Source organism: Mizuhopecten yessoensis, unplaced genomic scaffold (assembly GCF_002113885.1).
Source record: "Mizuhopecten yessoensis strain PY_sf001 unplaced genomic scaffold, ASM211388v2 scaffold1059, whole genome shotgun sequence".
NCBI lineage: Eukaryota > Metazoa > Mollusca > Bivalvia > Pectinida > Pectinidae > Mizuhopecten > Mizuhopecten yessoensis.
In genome coordinates this window covers 83,835-106,786 of record NW_018403857.1, presented here as the reverse complement: position 1 = coordinate 106,786, position 22,952 = coordinate 83,835, and the positions used below count along the sequence as shown (strand labels likewise).

General features: G+C 36.1%; 1 protein-coding gene across 6 annotated transcripts in view; it reads right to left on the bottom strand.

Annotated features, from left to right (window-relative positions):
- LOC110456786 (titin homolog) overlaps positions 1-22,952 on the bottom strand; it is a 168,110-nt gene that overhangs the window by 80,541 nt on the left and 64,617 nt on the right. For 4 of the 6 annotated variants that reach the window (XM_021507750.1, XM_021507756.1, XM_021507764.1 and 1 more), the window contains 2 exons: positions 20,086-20,195; positions 8,796-8,945 (listed from right to left, as the gene is read on the bottom strand). In XM_021507750.1, coding sequence (XP_021363425.1) covers positions 8,796-8,945; positions 20,086-20,195 — 260 coding nt within the window. Of the gene's footprint in view, positions 1-8,795; positions 8,946-10,707; positions 11,205-13,654; positions 13,791-20,085; positions 20,196-22,952 lie in introns of those variants that run through there. The other 2 variants (XM_021507779.1, XM_021507801.1) reach the window with 2 other exon arrangements.

Here is a 22,952-nt window from a genome sequence, read left to right as displayed (position 1 = left end):
GGGGGGGGGGGGGGGGGGGGGGGGGGGGGGGGGGGGGGGGGCAGGGTGAACATTGAAGTGACATGAGAAATTAATTGGTTTAATGAGGATAGGGATTTATCTTAGGAGCACCAGTAGATAAACCGACACTGATGTCTTAGCCGATTATTTCAGTGTTTATTTCATATGTAAAAAGTATTTAACACACATATAATTGACAGTGACATTGTACGGGTAGGGTAGATATACGAATGTTTCAAGAATTCACATGTTAGCTCTTTAAATATCTTATATGAGAATATTAACATAAAATGACTTTATCGGCCAATATTATCTTGAGACGTACAATGAGGCTACCATATACCCACAAACTGGCTAAGAAAATATTAATAAATCTAAGTATACATACTACCTAATTTACCAGATATGACAGGGCAAAATTATACACAGTGTGTTATTGTGTGGTGAAGTATTCACGTTTATAAATTAACATACCTTTTATCACCAGAAAGGTCCCAGCAGATGGTTTATAAACTCCGTATTTGAAAAACTAATATTTCTAGTTTTACAACACATCGGATGTAGTTAGATAACACGATATCCGTCAGATAAGATGAATGGGAGTTTATACGGGGTTAGCGTGGACTTTTTATAAAATTTGCAAGCAGATTTCGTTGCAATGCTCTATAAACCTCAATACATGGCCGATTCTAACCGTGAGGTATGTTTGAGGGGCGTCATACCTATACATACATAACACCATATTTGTAAGATATGTCAATGGTTTTTTTCGTTTATAGATCTGTCCCAATATCTCAGGCATAGCTCGTTTATCACTCTAGGGTATACACAACAAAACTGTTATACTATACGGGATTCTGGGAGCATTTATAAAGTTCAAGTAAAAGTTAGTTTCCAATACAGGAGCCGATAGAGCTCCGAGACTACACTGAACTCAAATATTAAACAATTGTATAATATAAAGTTAAAGTTCATTGTTAATTATACATTTGCCCTATAATTATAATTAAGTCCTTCATTCTGTCAAAGTTCATCTATTCTGTTCTTAAAAGTATTGATATTTGGAGCGAATACAACGTCCTCCAGACTATTGTTCCAGGTTTTGACAGTATGAAATGGAAAAAAGTTTCTCCTCAGGAATGTTGTTCACTGATATATATGGGAATATATTTTTTAGTTTCCTCTGTACTATTTCTGACTGATTCCTCACTCCAAAGCTTAACAAAAGTACATGCCTCTTTATCGTAAATTCTGTTTACAATCTTGTACATTTCGATCATGTGCCCTCGAAGTCTCCTATATGCTAGTGTTGGTATGTTCAATTTCCTTAATCTTTCTGTATATTCTAATTTAAGCCCTTCATCCCCGGTAGATATTTGTATTTATATATTGCTTATACATTTGTATATAAATATTACATAATTAACATTAACTTAACTCCTAAACCTTCACATTATTTTCACTTCAACAAACTACATAAAAATCTCTTTCAATGCAGATGGTTTTCACGTGATATTTAAAGATACACCAACAACACATTTCATTAACGTTTTTCTTCACCATTTTTTTGGTACGACTTCAAAACACAAATTATTTCTGCAAGCATCTCATCTTCAAAAGGCATTAATATTTCTGTGAAACAGAAATGAAACTTTCAAGTTTAAGATGAAAGTGTCACAGCAGTTCCTCAGGGTGACATTTACAGACCCAGAGGGTGACAGTGTATAATGTTTGATGGCTATAGCTTCCTGGAGTGGAGGCTATTTATTCTAGATGTTCCCAAGGTAGAACATACAGTGTGAAAACGCTTTTCTTAAAGTCTAGCTAATTACTAAGTTTATGTTGTGTCAGACATCAGTTATTGTTTTGAGTAACAATAGGTAAATATGTTTTTAGGATAAATTATGCACAGACATATCTTAATATCCTAATTAGGAAGGGCTGTCAGCTATGAGGTTATATAGCCAAAAATGTTTTAATTCAATTGTTTGAATAAATATACATATGGATATATATTATTTCTGATTTTGACAAAAGTTTACCAATTATAATCTCCCTCTAACCTCCCTCATTCAAGTCCAAACTCACACAAACTCAAAATCTACATCCTGTGGTCAAATGATCTCCTAGTTACTGCAGGGTGTGTGAAATGATCATAACAGGTGTGTTTGAATCAAATGAATGCTTTTTGGAATTATTTTGATATATGTATAAAGGGAAAGGTAAATTGAGCGAAGCAGTTTCAGTCGTGTTTCACGCATTTTCTCCCTCATTGGAAAATGTAGAAAGAGAGGGAGATCTCCTTATTTGGAGGTTTCCGAGGTTGACACACAAGTCATCCTATTTAGATAATTTTTAATTCTAGGATATGTGTATTTGCATATTGTTTTCAGTTTGAGAATAATGAAAATACTTTGTATTACTGAAAATACTGAATACATCATTTCAGCTTCCCTGTAACTTGATGCCACTTTTAGATAAAGTCTGCTTCAGTGATATTTTCATAATTATTAAAACGGAAAATAAAATATGACCTGTGATTTAAAATCACACTCCTCAGAATATTATATACCACACAAAGTAACATATTTTTCAAATAATTAATCAAATTTTTTTTTACACATATTTATAGCTTTCATTATGAAGATTGACACTGAGCATGCACATATACCTGTGACTTAGATTTGAGTGAATCAGAGACATATACCTGTGACTTAGATTTGAGTGAATCAGAGACATATACCTGTGACTTAGATTTGAGTGAATCAGAGAAATCTTAATTCTTTGTTCGTGACATTTTCTAACTCCTAACTTAACAAATTAATGAGTGAGTACCTGGTATATAATCACATACCTGCTTATTTACTCGAACACAATTTCCTAACAAGTAGGTCACAATGTCCCAACTCACGCTTATATTCCCACATATCAAACAGCAAATTGAGTGAATATGAACATATAAAAAAAAATTATGTCAAGAGTTTGGAAATTCTACCCAAGTATTTTAGAAATTTGGGGCTCACCGAGTGTTCTGCCTCACCTTGCTATATCCTACAGGATAGCCCAATACTACATCTCTTGGCATGAACGAATATTTCTCTTTCTTTCCAATTTGAATCATCAGAAAAAGCTCAGAAACAATGAAAAAGCTGGCTTCCTCAGGTGTTACCCCCTAAACAGCTAAATATTCTATATCAGTTGTGTATAAAAATAAACGTAATCTCAAACATGGGTAACAAACTTATTTAGCTTCCATTTTCATCACGTCAGTATTTTCAGCATCTTGGTATGTATTGATTTTCCTGCTTTCGTAGCGTCATGGCATTGCGTCATTGTTGTTCCTTATGATGTCATGCATGTGAAATGGGATATAAGATAAACAAGAGGCCCATGGGCCTGAACGGTCACCTGATATATTTATACAGAGAGTTGATTTTTGTTTTTAACATGAACAGAAATATTATTCAAAGTGACAAAAAACAATAAAACCACCTTATTCAATATCTAGCATACAGATTTCAGACTTAAAAGTATTTTAAACTAGCACCTCTTATTCTAAACAAGGAAAATGAAGAAATGTTATTTTAGCACACAGACTCCATTGTGCCCCACCCTACAGCCCTTGGGGGTAGGGATGGCTCAAAATGTTCAAAGTATCAAACTGTCAACTTAGGGTTATAATTCCAATCAAGTTATCAACATGTAATATTCAAAGTATCATTTGCCATTATCAACCATAACACATTTTGCCCCCCACTCCTTCCCCAGGGGTTAACGTGAGACCCTAGGGTCATAAAATTCACAATTTTGGTAGAGCACCTAAAAACCCTTCCATCTATGAAAAGTATTTGATTCTACCATATCTGGTCTTGAGAAGAAGATTTTTGAAATTTTAGTCAATTTGACCCTTTTGGCCCCGCCCCTGAGGCCCCTGGGGGCTGGGAACCATATAATTCACAATTTTAGTTGATCTTTTGCCATGGAAGGTTTCTGCAAAATTTCATTGAAATTGGTTCAAGGGTTTTGGAGTTGAAGTCGAAAATGTAAATTGTTTACGGACGACGGACGACGCCGAACAAAAGACTTTGTCTCAGGTGTCCTCAAAAAACAAGAGTACCGCGGGGCGGATTAATATACGCACGTTGAATGCCATATAGTGTTATTGTTACTGAAATGAACAAAGGGCAATAACTTTTGCAAAAATCGTTGAATCAAAATTCTTTTAAAGGAGACACAACTTCATATCATGATTATAATGTACACCAAGTTTCAAAGAGATGCGTTGAAAAATGTAGGAGGAGATCTCCGGACAAAAGTCAAATACTGAAATAAACAAAGGGCAATAACTTTTGCAAAAATTGTCGAATCAAAATTCTTTTATGGGACACAACTTCATATCATGATTATTTAGCCTACTAAGTTTCAAAGAAATCCGTCAAAAAATGTAGGAAGAGATCTCCGGACAAAAAACCAAATACTTAAATGAACAAAGGGCAATAACTTTTGGAAAAATTGTCGAATCAAAATTCTTTTATGGGAGACACAACTTCATATCATGATTATACTGTATACCAAGTTGCAAAGAGATCGGTCGAAAAAATGTAGGAGGAGATTGCTTGACAAACAAAAGTTTACGATGGACGGACGGACAACTCCATACCATAATACTCCTGTCAAAATTTGACAGGCATATACAAATGTCCACCCCTTCCTGTTCTTGATAGTTCAATCATATATCACATGCACAGGAATGAAAAAATCATTGGTTTGGTTTTATTTTGTTGTTTAACCCTTTTACCCCTAGGTAACTTTAGTAGACTCTACCACTCATTATAAGGATGAGTCCATTATGGTCTACAGTGGTGAAAGGGTTAACATTCCGTTAACAGCTAAGGTCATTTAAGGACATAGGAATGAGAGAAAACTGGCCTCTGTTACTTTCAACACCATTGAATATAGATTAACTCATTCACACCTAAAACTTAATAATGAACTATTCCAACCTTTGAATTGGAAGAGTTCAAATGTGTCTTCAGGGGTGAATGAGTTGATAAGCTATGTCACAAGTCAGGGTGTCAATTAAACCTCCTTGCAGCCTTACGGTACTATATATCCCTCGAGGTGATTTCTGACCTACAGGCTTCAGTAGTCGAATCAGTGAGCCGGAAACCTAACTGAATGGGACGACTCGTCAGATACACATCTCAACATACTTGAGGTTGTATTCTAATAAGATAAACCTGAGCATTTAATATTTTGTCAAATAAATCTTACATATTGATAATAGGGACAATCTGAAAAACTTTCTAGACAGACACCTTAACTATATCACTTATTGTCAATACTTCAGTCTGGTATACTGTATTCCCTGTAATAAGCACCCAAATTAGTTGAATTTTATAAATTGGCTGAAAGGGGAGCACTTTTTAGAAAATTAATATTTCCAGTACAGGAACAAATGTAGTTCCTCTCCATCAGATGTAAGAATTGGGGTACGTTTCATAGTGACATGATAAATATCATATACACTTCATAGTTATATGACAAATATCATACACTTCATAGTAATATGATAAATATCATACACTTCATAGTAATATGATAAATATCATACACTTCATAGTAATATGATAAATATCATATACACTTCATAGTAATATAATAATTATCATACACTTCATAGTAATATGATAAATATCATATACACTTCATAGTAATATAATAATTATCATACACTTCATAGTGACATGATAAATATCATACACTTCATAGTAATATGATAAATATCATATACACTTCATAGTAATATGATAAATATCATACACTTCATAGTAATATGATAAATATCATATACACTTCATAGTAATATGACAAATATCATACACTTCATAGTAATATGATAAATATCAAACACTTCAAAGTAATATGATAAATATCATATACACTTCATAGTAATATAATAATTATCATACACTTCATAGTGACATGATAAATATCATACACTTCATAGTAATATGATAAATATCATACACTTCATAGTGACATGATAAATATCATATACACTTCATAGTAATATGACAAATATCATATACAGTTCATAGTAATATGATAAATATCATACACTTCATAGTAATATGACAAATATCATACACTTCATAGTAATATGACAAATGTCAGTTGATGTCATCTAAGTGTTAAAACTTTGACTTTAATAATTTACCGCAAATACACATTTTTTCACAATACCATATTTGCTGCAGTTAGCCCTACTCCCCCTGTTAGCTGTGACCCCTCCCCTTTTTCAAGAAGAATTGAAATGCTATAGGCCCCCTCACCCTCCCAGTCCTGACAAGGCCATGTCAATGATTTTACTGATACTTTAATACACCGGAGACTAATGCCTGGTGGTGATACTGTGAAGCTGATGAAACAAACCTCCAGCCACATTGGAATATTTGTAGCTTCACTGGTGGTAATAATGACTGCAATAATACAGCTTTCTGCATCCTAACTCACATTCTATTATCCTAATAAGTGCTCCCCTTTCCACCAATTCATAATTCACATTTTATTATCCTAATAAGTGCTCTCCTTTCCACCAATTCATAATTCTCATTTTATTATTCTAATAAGTGCTCCCCTTTCCACCAATTCATAATTCACATTTTATTATCCTAATAAGCGCTCCCCTTTCCACCAATTCATAACTCACATTTTATTATCCTAATAAGCACTCCCCTTTCCACCAATTCATAATTCACATTTCATTATCCTAATATAAGTGCTCCCCTTTCTGCCAATTCATAATTCACATTTCATTATCCTAATAAGTGCTCCCCTTTCTGCCAATTCATAATTCACATTTCATTATGCTAATAAGTGCTCCCCTTTCTGCCAATTCATAATTCCGTTTCATTATCCTAATATGACTTTGAGAAATGGTTGAATTAAACTGCACACGTTGTATAATTTTTATATCAATATGACTGCGAGAAATAAATATTCAAATTGGGTGACTTTGTAAAATGAAAATCATGTGTGACCGAGATTTTTAAAAAAATACTCGTGACAGGATTGAGATATATGAACATAGCTCAGCAACTTTTAAAAACAAAAATTTCACTGATGAAACAGGTTGGAAAAAGACTGGACATTATGAAATGAAATGTCAGCAAAAAATGCATATAGATATACACATTGATGTTTTGCCATTGAAAGATTAATTCAATATTAAAAAGAATAGAATTTAAAATTAATTTCTTTCATCAATTATTTTAACCTTAAATTTTACTTATGTTTGAAGAGTTTTTGTATTTAGGCACATTACAGATACACATATGCATATATATATATGTATCCTTTATTTAGACAGGAGATGTTAAACTAGGTAAGATTTATCTCCCTTTAATTACAAAAAAGATCAGAAACTGATACACTTAACTCATTAACCCCTGAACTTTCATCATGAACTATTCTAACCTTTGAATTGGAAGAGTTCAAATGTGTCTTCAGGGGTGACTGAGTTAAACCCCAAGATCATTTGCTCATCAGACTTCAACTTCTGTTTCTTCTTTGTTTCGGTTTTTGTAAAAATATTTCAGCAGAGCGGAGTAAGGTTGAATTGAGATCCCCTTCATTTATTTGGGAAAACCCCATATGTTATATGATGCACCAGGTGGCACCACTGGCTATACGTATAGGGATGCCTTATTATATTGCCCAGTAGCTTGACTGACATAAAAATAGATTTGAGGTCAAAGTGACTTGGTTTTAGTATAGCCACTTTTATTTAGATCCTTTTGGGATCCATATAGACTCACACAGGGTTGGTTACCTAGCAACACAGTTTCTACAAAATGAAAATTTGGTTTTAGATACGTGCACTACGATATCATAGTGTCAAGATACACGCCCCTCTTAATATGGTAAAATATCATAGTGTCAAGATACACACCCCTCTTTCTTAATATGGTAAAATATCATAGTGTCAAGATACACGCCCCTCTTTCTTAATACGGCAAAATATCATAGTGTCAAGATACACGCTCCTCTTTCTTAATACGGTAAAATATCATAGTGTCAAGATACACGCTCCTCTTTCTTAATACGGCAAAATATCATAGTGTCAAGATACACGCCCCTCTTAATACGGTAAAATATCATAGTGTCAAGATACACGGCCCTCTTAATACGGTAAAATATCTTAGTGTCAAGATCTTATACTTTCCATCCCTTTTAATGATTACCTGCCGTCTAGCTGACACAAGGAGCTAAATGATGCCACGATTAATGCAATATTCTGTTCCATACTTCACAAAAGGTGGCAACATACGAAAACGCGATAGAAACTTGTAATGGACACGTGTGTGAGTAGCCTCCCATTGGATCATCAACATGGCTTTCACTCAGTAAATCGTTAAATGTGTGTTTTCTTTTGATGCAGTTTTTAATTTCTTTGATATCCATTCGTCTCATCAAATGGTTGAAGCAATATGTCATATATACACAGCTAATTTTTCAGACTTTAAATGTTGCATTAATTTATAATTTCTTTTAGACAAAAAACACTTTTCATTAAATTTAAAAAAAACACATGCCCAGCGGAGAGAATTTTTGGTACTAAGGCAAGTTATCTGATTTATTAATACCATAGAATCAAACATCTTAAACTACTATATGATCACAAAGCATGCAAGCATCCGATCTACTATCATCACCTTAGAAGCATCAGATCAACCATGATCAAATTTCAAGCATCAGATCTACCATGATCAAATAAAAAGCTTCAAACTTACCATGATCATTGTCGCAGTCATTATCCTCCCTCATTGTGCCAGGAAACAAACCGGCAAGGCCAGGACGCTGTCGGACGACAGACTGGAGGGAAGCACTTTTAAAGGATGAGTAGAGAGACGGGTCGTAGCCACTGTCACTCTCATTGTCAGCTGTAAACAACAATATAGGAGTAGAGAGACGGGGCGTAGTCACTGTCACTCTCATTGTCAGCTGTAAACAACAATATAGGAGTAGAGAGACACGGGTCGTAGCCACTGTCACTCTCATTGTCAGCTGTAAACAACAATATAGGAGTAGAGAGACGGGGCGTAGTCACTGTCACTCTCATTGTCAGCTGTAAACAACAATATAGGAGTAGAGAGAGACGGGTCGTAGCCACTGTCACTCTCATTGTCAGCTGTAAACAACAATATAGGAGTAGAGAGACGGGTCGTAGTCACTGTCACTCTCATTGTCAGCTGTAAACAACAATATAGGAGTAGAGAGACGGGTCGTAGTCACTGTCACTCTCATTGTCAGCTGTAAACAACAATATAGGAGTAGAGAGACGGGTCGTAGTCACTGTCACTCTCATTGTCAGCTGTAAACAACAATATAGGAGTAGAGAGACGGGTCGTAGTCACTGTCACTCTCATTGTCAGCTGTAAACAACAATATAGGAGTAGAGAGACGGGTCGTAGTCACTGTCACTCTCATTGTCAGCTGTAAACAACAATATAGGAGTAGAGAGACGGGTCGTAGTCACTGTCACTCTCATTGTCAGCTGTAAACAACAATATAGGAGTAGAGAGACGGGTCGTAGTCACTGTCACTCTCATTGTCAGCTGTAAACAACAATATAGGAGTAGAGAGACGGGTCGTAGTCACTGTCACTCTCATTGTCAGCTGTAAACAACAATATAGGAGTAGAGAGACGGGTCGTAGTCACTGTCACTCTCATTGTCAGCTGTAAACAACAATATAGGAGTAGAGAGACGGGTCGTAGTCACTGTCACTCTCATTGTCAGCTGTAAACAACAATATAGGAGTAGAGAGACGGGTCGTAGTCACTGTCACTCTCATTGTCAGCTGTAAACAACAATATAGGAGTAGAGAGACGGGTCGTAGTCACTGTCACTCTCATTGTCAGCTGTAAACAACAATATAGGAGTAGAGAGACGGGTCGTAGTCACTGTCACTCTCATTGTCAGCTGTAAACAACAATATAGGAGTAGAGAGACGGGTCGTAGTCACTGTCACTCTCATTGTCAGCTGTAAACAACAATATAGGAGTAGAGAGACGGGTCGTAGTCACTGTCACTCTCATTGTCAGCTGTAAACAACAATATAGGAGTAGAGAGACGGGTCATATGACTCTCATTGTCAGCTGTACATATAAACATTTACCAGGTGCTATATAAATAGAGAATCAAAAATAACTCTTTATCTCATGGTTTCTATACCTGTATTTTTTTTCCAATTCTGCCAAGAAATATGACAGCTAGAGTGACCATAAAGGGCGATGACTTGACCTAGCTAGCTTTGATCGATTATACACGCAATTATTCTAACTTACCCAGGTACATCTGTAACATGTTTCTCTTAACTGAAGAAAATTCCTGACATTTCCCCTAAATCTGTCGTAAGAGTGCATGATCACGAGGAATGAGACAGACAGATGGACAGACAGATGGACAGACAGATGGACAGATGGATGGACAGACAGATGGACAGACAGATGGACAGACAGACGGACAGATGGACGGACAGATGGACAGACAGATGGACGGACAGATGGGCGGACAGATGGACAGACAGATGGATGGACAGATGGACGGACAGAGTCGACAAACCTCTATTATGTACCCTGCTTTGTGAGCTGCTGTATACAAATTCATGGTAAAGAAAACATCACCAACACGAAGTACTTACAGCGGTTGTCAATTTCCTGTAAAATGTCCTCGAACCTGAGAAACAGTTCTGTGTTGGTCATGTTAGGTACTTCCTAATTTACATATTAAACTTGTTAACAGGTACCACTCTATCATAAACACACACTGAGTTTCGTTTTAACTCCAGGTAGCTCCATCACAGAATATCTCATATCTTGTATGTCCGAGGGCCATGATTGGTAGACATTTTTCTGTATTTCCCATGAATAACCAACGCATGAAAAACATGTACTGCGATAAATCCCAAACCTTATTTGACTCCTCTCAGTCGTGAGTTATCCATTCTCCATGTCTCAAAACTTTAAAGTCCAACTCATTCGAATGAGTCATCAAAGTACTTGTATGAGGCAACCCCAGAGGCCTTGTATATCATACAATATCCCTCCATTCTTTTACTGATTTTCACAATGTTTCCGTCGGCAACGGTTTTTACAGATCCACAGGAAACCAACTCTATCACAGCAATTCTCATACGACCTTGAAATAAATCCATTCTATAAATATACACATTTCCATATCCTTTCAAGAACTGGATTAAATTGAATAAAAAATATACGATATCTGATGCAGTGACCAATATCCGAAGATTGTCCCAAGAATCAAGTAGAGCCTAGAACGACCCTCGGAATATCTTCCCACCGTGATTTGGACCCTCCGCGACACTAAAGGATTATCCTAGGGGACATCATTAATTATTTCTAATGTTTATGCATGACTTCATGTAGTTCTTATATACCTATCAGCCGAACGTAGAACACAAGATCTTATTGAATTGATATGCAACTCAAGAAAAGATTTTAAATGTGCAATTAATCAAAATCAATGTTAAGGTCAATCTAACGTTTAAAGACACTGACAAATTTTATTCAGATATGTAGATCTATGATAATTTATTAAGAAACTTCATTTCAAATGAAAACATTTCGACACAGCTTTTGATGAAAGATATTTATCTGACTCATATGAAATTTTGGACTAAAATATATTCATATTTATGACTAAAATGTGATAAGGATAGATTTTCTTTGAATCATTATCATATCACATATTGACTAAAATGAATCAGAACTGCTGACTGAACCTGATTAAGTAATACTGATTAACATTGATCAAGAAATGCTGCCTCCACTGAAAACCTGACTAAGAAACCCTGACAAAACCTGACTAAGAAACCCTGACAAAACCTGACTAAGATACCCTGACAAAACCTGACTTATATAGATACCCTGACAAAACCTGACTAAGATACCCTGACAAAACCTGATTAAGATACTCTGACAAAACCTGATTAAGATACCCTGACAAAACCTGATTAAGATACCCTGACAAAACCTGACTAAGATACCCTGACAAAACCTGACTAAGATACTCTGACAAAACCTGATTAAGATACTCTGACAAAACCTGACTAAGATACCCTGACAAAACCTGATTAAGATACCCTGACAAAACCTGACTAAGAAACCCCGACAAAACCTGACTAAGATACCCTGACAAAACCTGACTAAGATACTCTGACAAAACCTGATCAGGAAACTCTGACAAAATCTGACTAAGAACCCCTGACAAAACCTGACTAAGATACCCTGATAAAACCTGATTAAGAAACCCTGACAAAACCTGAGTCAGATACCCTGACAAAACCTGATTAAGAAACCCTGACAAAACCTGATTAAGATACCCTGATAAAACCTGATTAAACAGAAATAATAAATGATTAGATAAATAAATACAGACTGAAATTGAAGAAATAATGCAGACAACCGTAAAACCAATTATGAGACACTCAGACTAAAACCAAGTAAAAAATGCTGACAAAACTTAATTTACAAATGCTGACTGAAATTGATCAATCATATGTGTTGAAAAAAGAAGTTTCTTCAATTTTTTAAATAATACTTAAAAGATGTTTACAAAAATATGAAACATGGGTTGATTCTGTACCATGAAGTTATGGTTTCAATAAACAGTGACCTTTGTACTTAAGTATGCATGTGATCTTTGTAATGTGTAATATGTGTGACCTTTGAACTTTAGATCAATGTTTTTCTAATGTAAGTATGGTGATCTTTGAACTCAGTTATTGCAATCTTTGACCTTACTTATGATGAATTTGAACGGAGTTATGTGACCTTTGAACTCATGATCAGATACATGCTTTTTCAATGAAAGTACAGATGATTTCTGAAGTCAGTTATGTGACCTTTGAACTTAGGTATGTGATCTATCAAAATATCAAACTAGTATGGTGTTCATTGAATAGTACAAAATGCTTGAACTGATAGCACTCACAACTTTAAAAGCAAAAGCAAAAAAACGAGAGCATAAACTTTGTTATAAAAATATCTTATCTGACTTCTCTGCACCAATGAATTTCCGCATTCCATACACTATACATTGTATGTGACATTCCATACACTATACATTGTATGTCGCATTCCATATACTATATATTGTATGTGACATTCCATACAATATACATTGTATGTGACATTCCATACACTATACATTGTATGTCACATTCCATACACTATACATTGTATGTCGCATTCCATACACTATACATTGTATGTGACATTCCATACGCTATACATTGTATGTCACATTCCATACACTATACATTGTATGTCACATTCCATACACTATATATTGTATGTCGCATTCCATACACTATGAATATCCGTCCCAAGACTGTCCTCATTATTCTCACAGGATGATGGGCTCAAACATTCTGTATGATAATGTCAACATATTTTCTAAATCCCTGTAACCATCTTACATCCATTCCACTTCGATATCTAACAACTTTTAAACAATATCATTACAATCAGAGCAGTACACATCCAACGATTTCCACTCGAAACATTGTTTTAATCCATGTAAACCTGCATAACACATACTGCCATGTAAACCTGCATAACACTTACTGCCATCTAGTAATAGCACAGCAACATGAACGTAATGGAATTCCAACGAATTAAAGTCCACTGTTAAACAGTTAAATAATCACGAGTTGTAGATTTAAACGCATGGTATACACAAGGTTTTCACACACACAAAGAAATAAATAAATCCCTGTCCTGTTCACTGCATTCGTCACTTATAATTAAGACCACATACACATATATACATGTATCTAAATATATCCAAGCAAAAAGAATACAACACTGTTCAACTGCAGCTGACGAAATAGACGTCGTAAAGTTCATATTGACAGGTGCTTGAATTATGAATATAAGTCACCGGGGTTGCTTTATTTTTGCTGTCGCCTAAATGTGAAAGATAAAGTGTGTTTGTTTCTGTCTAGGTGAGCCTGATAAATGATTTTACAAGCACCTCCTTGTGGGGAGTATATATACCGATACCTGAATATTGACTCGAGTCCCGATCACTGCCGTCGGTGCATATATCAGCTTGGTATGTAATACAAAGATATGATTGATGGCCAAAAACTAAGAGAATGATAAAATGGTTATAAAACTTCAATGTGGGTTTTTTTCCAAACTTTCTGGGGGCTTTTTTCCTCATTTATAGCAAAATGATATTTGATGGTTACTTTATGACATTCCAAACTTTGCATACAATGTATTAAACACTTACATAGAAATGTACAAATAAATTTGATTCATTTGAAGTACTTTATACAAGGCAGAGTATTGCGAGCAATCCATAGTCGCTGACATCTAGACAACTTCTGTATAAAGAATGTGCCAAGGGCAATAACTTTGTACAGTAAAAGCTTCTTATACTGTCGCTGTTTGTTCAAAAAAATGACGGCCTTATAAGGGGGTTTGGTGATTAATTGAGAGAACTGTATAAAGGAATTCTTAGGAAAACAAGAAAAAGGGACCTTGGAATATGTTGTTGGATAACCAGATGGCAAATAAACGAAGGGCATTATATCAAGGTTTAACTGTTTATATAAACAAGGGGCATTATATCAAGGTCTTTACTGTATATATAAAAGATGGGCATTATATCAAGGTTTAACTGTTTATATAAACAAGGGGCATTATATCAAGGTCTTTACTGCATATATAAACAAGGGACATTATATCAAGGTTTTTCTGTATATATAAACGAGGGGCATTATATCGAGGTTTAACTGTTTATATAAACAAGGGTCATTATATCAAGGTCTCTATTCTATCAACCTGATTTCAGAGTTTAACACTTGGCCACCACAATTAGATGACTCACATTCAAACTTTGGTAATTGTAGCTGACAGTCTGTGAGATACGCCCAGTACAAAGTGATTTACAGTGAACAAAGGGCAATAACTCTGTATACAGTAGCGGATCATCAGCGACCAAGATTTGACCTGAAAATCACAAAGGGCAATAACTCTGTATACAGTAGCGGATCATCTAGAGACCAAGATTTGACCTGAAAATCACAAAGGGCAATAACTCTGTACACAGTAGCGGATCATCAGAGACCAAGATTTGACCTGAAAATCACAAAGGGCAATAACTCTGTACACAGTAGCGGATAATCAGAGACCAAGATTTGACAAGTGTAGGTGACAGTATATTTGATACGCCCTTGATAACATGATTCCCAGTGAACTAACTCTGTATATTGTTGTGTAGGACAGAGTGGATACGTATGTTTTATTCCAATTTAAAATAATGTAATCGATACTTGGATGTATGCTATACAGAACAAGACATTCCAGAGGGATAATGATTGGCTAATAGATGCTATACTTCAAATTCCCCCACCAGCCATTCGTTTGGTTTTTACAGCTATGGTAATTTTAGGATGTGCCAGGTTTTGTTGGTGGAGGAAAGCCGTAGTACCTGGAGAAAAACCACCGACCTACTGTCAGTACCTGGCGACTGCCTCACGTAGGACTCAAACCTGCGACCCAGAGGTGTAGGACTAGTGATAACAGAATGTCAAATGTCTAAATCATTCGGCTACCACAGCCACCCAGCCATTAGTACATGTATTTACAAATAAATTATATTTTTTCTTTAAATTAAATATGAGATTTGTTCAGTACTAAAACGTATCATACCTGTATAAATGATGGATGGTAGCTTTAGACAATGAACTGACACACCACATATCACTTATTCATTTAAAGTCTGTCGCCCTGGCTACGATGTGAGGACAGCAGTTAAATGTTTGTCCAATAAACCGATGATGAACTATGAATTATGATTACCATGGAGACAAAACCGTTACCATAGAAACCGATATATGTGGGGAGACTCATCACTTTAGCTATACTCCCTGTCCTGATGATTTATCTCCATTGCATTTTGAAAATTTACGGCAGTATATCGTGATTATTAACTGGCAGTATATCGTGATTATTAACTTTGTAAATTTACGGCAGTATATCGTGATTATTAACTGGCAGTATATCGTGATTATTAACTGGCAGTATATCGTGATTATTAACTGGCAGTATATCGTGATTATTAACTGGCAGTATATCGTGATTATTAACTGGCAGTATATCGTGATTATTAACTGGCAGTATATCGTGATTATTAACTGGCAGTATATCGTGATTATTAACTGGCAGTATATCGTGATTATTAACTGGCAGTATATCGTGATTATTAACTGGCAGTATATCGTGATTATTAACTGGCAGTATATCGTGATTATTAACTGGCAGTATATCGTGATTATTAACTGGCAGTATATCGTGATTATTAACTGGCAGTATATCGTGATTATTAACTGGCAGTATATCGTGATTATTAACTGGCAGTATATCGTGATTATTAACTGGCAGTATATCGTGATTATTAACTGGCAGTATATCGTGATTATTAACTGGCAGTATATCGTGATTATTAACTGGCAGTATATCGTGATTATTAACTGGCAGTATATCGTGATTATTAACTGGCAGTATATCGTGATTATTAACTGGCAGTATATCGTGATTATTAACTGGCAGTATATCGTGATTATTAACTGGCAGTATATCGTGATTATTAACTGGCAGTATATCGTGATTATTAACTGGCAGTATATCGTGATTATTAACTGGCAGTATATCGTGACTATTAACTGGCAGTATATCGTGATTATTAACTGGCAGTATATCGTGACTATTAACTGGCAGTATATTGTGACTTTTAACTGGCAGTATATCGTGATTATTAACTGGCAGTATATCGTGATTATTAACTGGCAGTATATCGTGATTATTAACTGGCAGTATATCGTGATTATTAACTGGCAGTATATAGTGATTATTAACTGGCAGTATATAGTGATTACTAACTGTTGTAAATTGAGTTTTACTAGTGACGCAGGGCGGAGCCAGAAACACAGATATTTTTGACAAACTTATAATCACGAAACACTGCCGCAAATCTCAATATACTGTAGGGTTATCCCCATTCTAATTCATTTCAGCCAAAACCATCAAAAGAAAGAATGATTTTAAGATATTTTTAAGTGTTTTCTTCAAATTCTGGGTCACTCTGCCGTGGATCGGTGATATCAGGAATATTAAAAGTGAGGCGGAATTTCATTAACCTTTCGGGGTCAGGCTATTGTTTGTGACGTCATGAATAATCAATTTCATAACGTGTCAGGGGGTCAGGGGGATTTCATTGACGTCATTAATAATCGCCATCCAGGCGTCATGTACAAATGAGAAATTTGCTGACAGTATATCGTGGTTATACTGTCGCAAATTATTTTGACTGACCAATCAAAAGTCGTATTACATCTCAAAATGAATAAGAATAATAAATTTTATCAGAAAATTGAACTCAATATTCACACATGTATAACTTTCAAATCTTTTTCAAAGTGAAACTACCGTGAGTGTAAGAAATTAAAGCCCATTTTATACTATTACACTTTTCTTATTTTCAACAATAAATCTGACACCTCAACTAACCTCATTTATTTTTAGATTATCAGGTCAAAACATTTCCTTTTAAAAATTTCATTGTAAGAAATATTTCATCTTTATTCTTTTAAAGTTTTTCCCCAGTAACTTTCCTTTCTATCTTCAATATGAAATCTGTTTAGAGGCCATAACAACTTCCTGTTACTGATACTACAACTCCAGGTATCTAATACCATCTCAATCACAAGGAATCGAGTGTATGATCAGTGCGTCAGCACCCCCTCAAATGTCAATCCTGTGAGGTATGACAACTGTCACTTAGGTATGTACTGATACTACAACTCGAGGTATCTAATACCATCTCAATCACAAGGAATCGAGTGTATGATCAGTGCATCAGCTCCCCCTCAAATGTCAATCCTGTGAGGTATGACAACTGTCACTTAGGTATGTACTGATACTACAACTCCAGGTATCTAATACCATCTCAATCACAAGGAATCGAGTGTATGATCAGTGCATCAGCACCCCCTCAAATGTCAATCCTGTGAGGCATGACAACTGTCAATTAGGTATGTACTGATACTACAACTCCAGGTATCTAATACCATCTCAATCACAAGGAATCGAGTGTATGATCAGTGCATCAGCACCCCCTCAAATGTCAATCCTGTGAGGCATGACAACTGTCACTTAGGTATGTACTGGTACTACAACCCTGGGTATCTAACACAATCACAAGGAACCGCGTGTATGATCAGTGCATCAGCACCCCCTCAAATGTCAATCCTGTGAGGCATGACAACTGTCACTTAGGTATGTACTGGTACTACAACCCTGGGTATCTAACACCATCACAAGGAACCGAGAGTATGATCAGTGCATCAGCACCCCCTCAAATGTCAATCCTGTGAGGCATGACAACTGTCACTTAGGTATGTACTGGTACTACAACCCTGGGTATCTAACACCATCACAAGGAACCGAGAGTATGATCAGTGCATCAGCACCCCCTCAAATGTCAATCCTGTGAGGCATGACAACTGTCAATTAGGTATGTACTGATACTACAACTCCAGGTATCTAACACAATCACAAGGAACCGAGTGTATGATCAGTGCATCAGCACCCCCTCAAATGTCAATTGACAATGAAGTTTGATGTTACATATACAGTTTAAAAGCAAGGTCACATGCAAATGTTTCTAAGGTCAGTTGTATTTATATGTATAAGAACAAAAGCACACTATTCAAAGACAAAAGTCAAATGAAGTTATTCAAAGTCAAATGTATTCATTCAAGGTCAAATGCGTATTACTAAAGGTCAAATGCAGATTAGTCAAGGTCAAATATAGATTTTTCAAGGTCAAACGGATATTGCTAAAGGTCGAATTCAGATTATTCAAGGTCAATTGAATAATATTGAAGGTCAAATACACATGACTATAGGTAAAATACAGATTATATTACGAAAAGTTAAATTAAGATTATTCAAGGTCAAGATAATAATAGTCAAGGTCAAATGCAGATTATTTAAAGGTCATATACAGATTATTAAAGGGTTAAGGCAGATTATAAAAGGTCAGACAGAAATATCAATAAGGTCACATGTACCATTAATAAAAAATCTCCTAAAAGCTCATTAGAATTACCATCTTTTTACTGTTAAATATAAGATATAAGACTCAATATAGCATTCACTATTATTAATCTACACATAGTTAAAATGCATGATACATATTCTGTTCAATTAAACATTCAGAAACAAGGACATATGGCTTTATAAGTGATATAAAAAGGGAATGATGACAATAAATATTCACACAACCTCACTACAAGTTAATTATTATTACAGTGGAGGATCCAGGGACCTATATCTGGGGTCAGGAACAGGGGGCAGGGTGGGGATAGGTGGATTCTGGGTGGGGTGTACAAAATCAGGAAAAAGTTGTAAAATGTAGAAATTACATGATTTATAAAACAAGAATTCCACAGGAGTGGATGTGTCGCATACATAGGCAACTCTAATGAGATTATGGAGACGGGATCTACTCTATTAATGGTAACTTAAGGGATGTCGAGTTATCTCTCAGAGACAGATTTTCTATTCATAGTAAGAGTGACCTTGATCTTTGACCTTCGGACCTGAAAACAATCCCAAGCAATCACTATTGGTATTAGGAAGCACTGTATGAAGTCTGAGCTTGATCAACCTAAAGAAACTAAAGAAAGGGGGCAGGGGGGGCAGCACGAGCAGGGGGGCAGGGGGAGCAGCGGCTCTGGGATTACTGACCCCAGAAAAACCCTCTGGATCAGCTACTGTATTATTAGCTGTCAAACAATACCTGGCATGCTTATAATGAGCTTCAAGTTTTAATTGGCTGCACAAGGTCACATGTTTGCTGAAGGTCATGTGACATCAGATGACGTAAGTACATGCACACTCCATGCAGGGGGTACAGTTGTATCTACAGATACATGCCAAAAACGGAAACGGAGACTTACAGTGAAATCGACGTGACTTACAATCGGTGCGCTGCTTGTACAGCGTCCGTACAACTTTGGCACTTCCGAAACGCTTGAACCGGCGGCTCACGTTATTGTAGAACCAGTCACAGGACTGTAGCTTCAACTCGCTGTTAAATGGAAAAATATATAAACATTAAATAACTGAAAATTGTCAGTTCTTTCATCTTTGTTTAATATCTGTCAAATTTCAGACAGGGCTGTTTTTTCAAAGCTGTCAGGTTTTTGTATATATAAGAATTAAAATAGCATTTTAGTAAACTTTAAGCAGGTCCGGATGTGAGAACTTATTTTGATTTAATTAGCCATTACCAGACTATATTTTTGTAAGTGTGCTTGTAAACATAACACGGAAGGTGAGGGCCAGGAGTTGGAGGTAATGAGGCGTATCAATTTGTAAGGAAGCCAAAAGCACAACACCTAATCACTGGAACCTGCATTCAAAATTTTAAGCTGTGAAAAGGTCAGAAATCATTACAAAACTATCATACCTCGATCGCATTTCTGCAACCTCCTATGCGTCCTTTAATGCAATACAGCATTTTGGAAGTGTATGCTTTATGTTTGATGTAATTCTGGTCTTCACCAAATATTTTATGTTATCTTTCATATTGCATGGGCGTATTTAAGCATCTTTTCATCAGGTTAGCACCAAGTTTTTAGGGTTTTCAAAAAGTTTGTAAATATGTACATTTTCCGCAGAAAGATAAAAAAGATAAACACATTACATTTGACTAAAAAAAATCTTTCCAATAAATCTTCAATAACCCAATATACCACATTTTTTCAGAGCAATATGATAATACTGCGAAAGGGGACACACTATACACAGGAGCAATCCCAAACCAGTCTCCTTTGTCGTGACAATTTATGGTATTTTTTTGGGTGATTTTCGGAAACATTTTGAAATATTCTCAAAGTTGATTTGTCCTTGACCTCTTCTTGACCTATATCTTGCCCTAATCACAAGGTAGTAAAGGTTATTTGTCCTTGACCTCTCCTTGACCTATATCTTGCCCTATAAACAGACTAGTAAAGGTTATTTGTCCTTGACCTCTCCTTGACCTATATCTTGCCCTATAAACAGACTAGTAAATGTTATTTGTCCTTGACCTCTCCTTGACTTATATCTTGCCCTATAAACAGACTAGTAATGGTTATTTGTCCTTGACCTCTCCTGGACCTATATCTTGCCCCATAAACACACTAGTAGTGGTTATTTGTCTTTGACCTCTCCTTGACCTATACCTTGCCCTATAAACAGACTAGTAAAGGTTATTTGTCCTTGACCTTTATCTTGCCCTGTAAACAGAGTAGTAAAGGTGATTTGTCCTTGACCTCAACTTGACCTATCTTGCCCTATAAACAGAATAGAAGAGATTATTTGTCCTTTTTCTCCTTGACCTATCTTGCCCTATAGACAGACTAGAAGAGATGATTTGTCCTTGACCTCTGAGGAGGGGATTTGTCATTGACCTCTCCTTGACCTATCTTGCCCTATAAACAGACTAGAAGAGATCCTTTGTCCTTGACCTCTTCTTGAACTATCTTGCCCTATAAACAGACTAGAAGAGAGTATTTGTCCTTGACCTCTCCTTGACCTATCTTGCCCTATAAACAGACTAGTAATGGCTATTTGTCCTTGACCTCTCCTTGACTTATATCTTGCCCTATAAACAGACTAGGAGAGATTATTTGTCCTTGACCTCTCCTTGACTTTTCTTGCCCTATAAACAGACTAGAAGAGATTATTTGTCCTTGACCTCTCCTTGACCTCTCTTGCCCTATAGACAGACTAGAAGAGATGAATTGTCCTTGACCTCTGAGGAGGGGATTTGTTCTTGACCTCTCCTTGACCTATCTTGCCCTATAGACAGACTAGAAGAGATTATTTGTCCTTGACCTCTCCTTGACATATCTTGCCCTATAAACAGACTAGAAGTGATTATTTGTCCTTGACCTCTCCTTGACCTATCTTGCCCTATAGACAGACTAGAAGAGATGATTTGTCCTTGACCTCTGAGGAGGGAATTTGTCCTTGACTTCTTCTTGACCTATCTTGCCCTATAAACAGACTAGAAGAGATGATTTGTCCTTGACCTCCGAGGAGGGAATTTGTCCTTGACTTCTTCTTGACCTATCTTGCCCTATAAACAGACTTGAAGAGATGATTTGTCCTTGACCTCTGAGGAGGGAATTTTTCCTTGACTTCTTCTTGACCTATCTTGCCCTATAGACAGATCAGTGATGTTGATTTGTCCTTGACCTTCTTTAGAAGGACAAGTGATGATTTTTTTTAACTTTATAGGTTTTTGCCCTTTGACCTACAGACCAATGAAGGGTTAAGTCTTATTGAAATTACCAGATTCCAATGAAAATAACTTGAAGCTGTTGGTTTCCATACAAGTCTATAGATAGGTCCTTGCGTAACACAGTCACTCACTTAATCCAGCTTTTATATAGACGCGAAGAAGAGCAAAGATCATCTGCTTTAAAACCAGACATATGTAGATACAATACGATTGTTCTATGATATCATGGTCAGGTAATTAATTACTTTTTCTCAGTGATTGACCAAAGATACATACAGGAATGGAGCACCAGACATGAGGAAACTCCAGACATATATTGATTCCTAATTGGGCCTGAAGTATAGCTGTCTGTGTCATAGATTGCTAGCTTCCCCCTTCCCCCTTTCCATCCCCCTAAATATAAAACAGATCAGTGATTTGTCCTTACCCCCCAACTCTACAGGGATGTTAGTGATTATATTGTCCCTTTGTCTCCTCTCTTCACCCCTCCCCCCTCCACCCCAGTATGGGATCTGTGCCCCCCTCCTCCACCTCCACCCATGTATGGGATCTGTG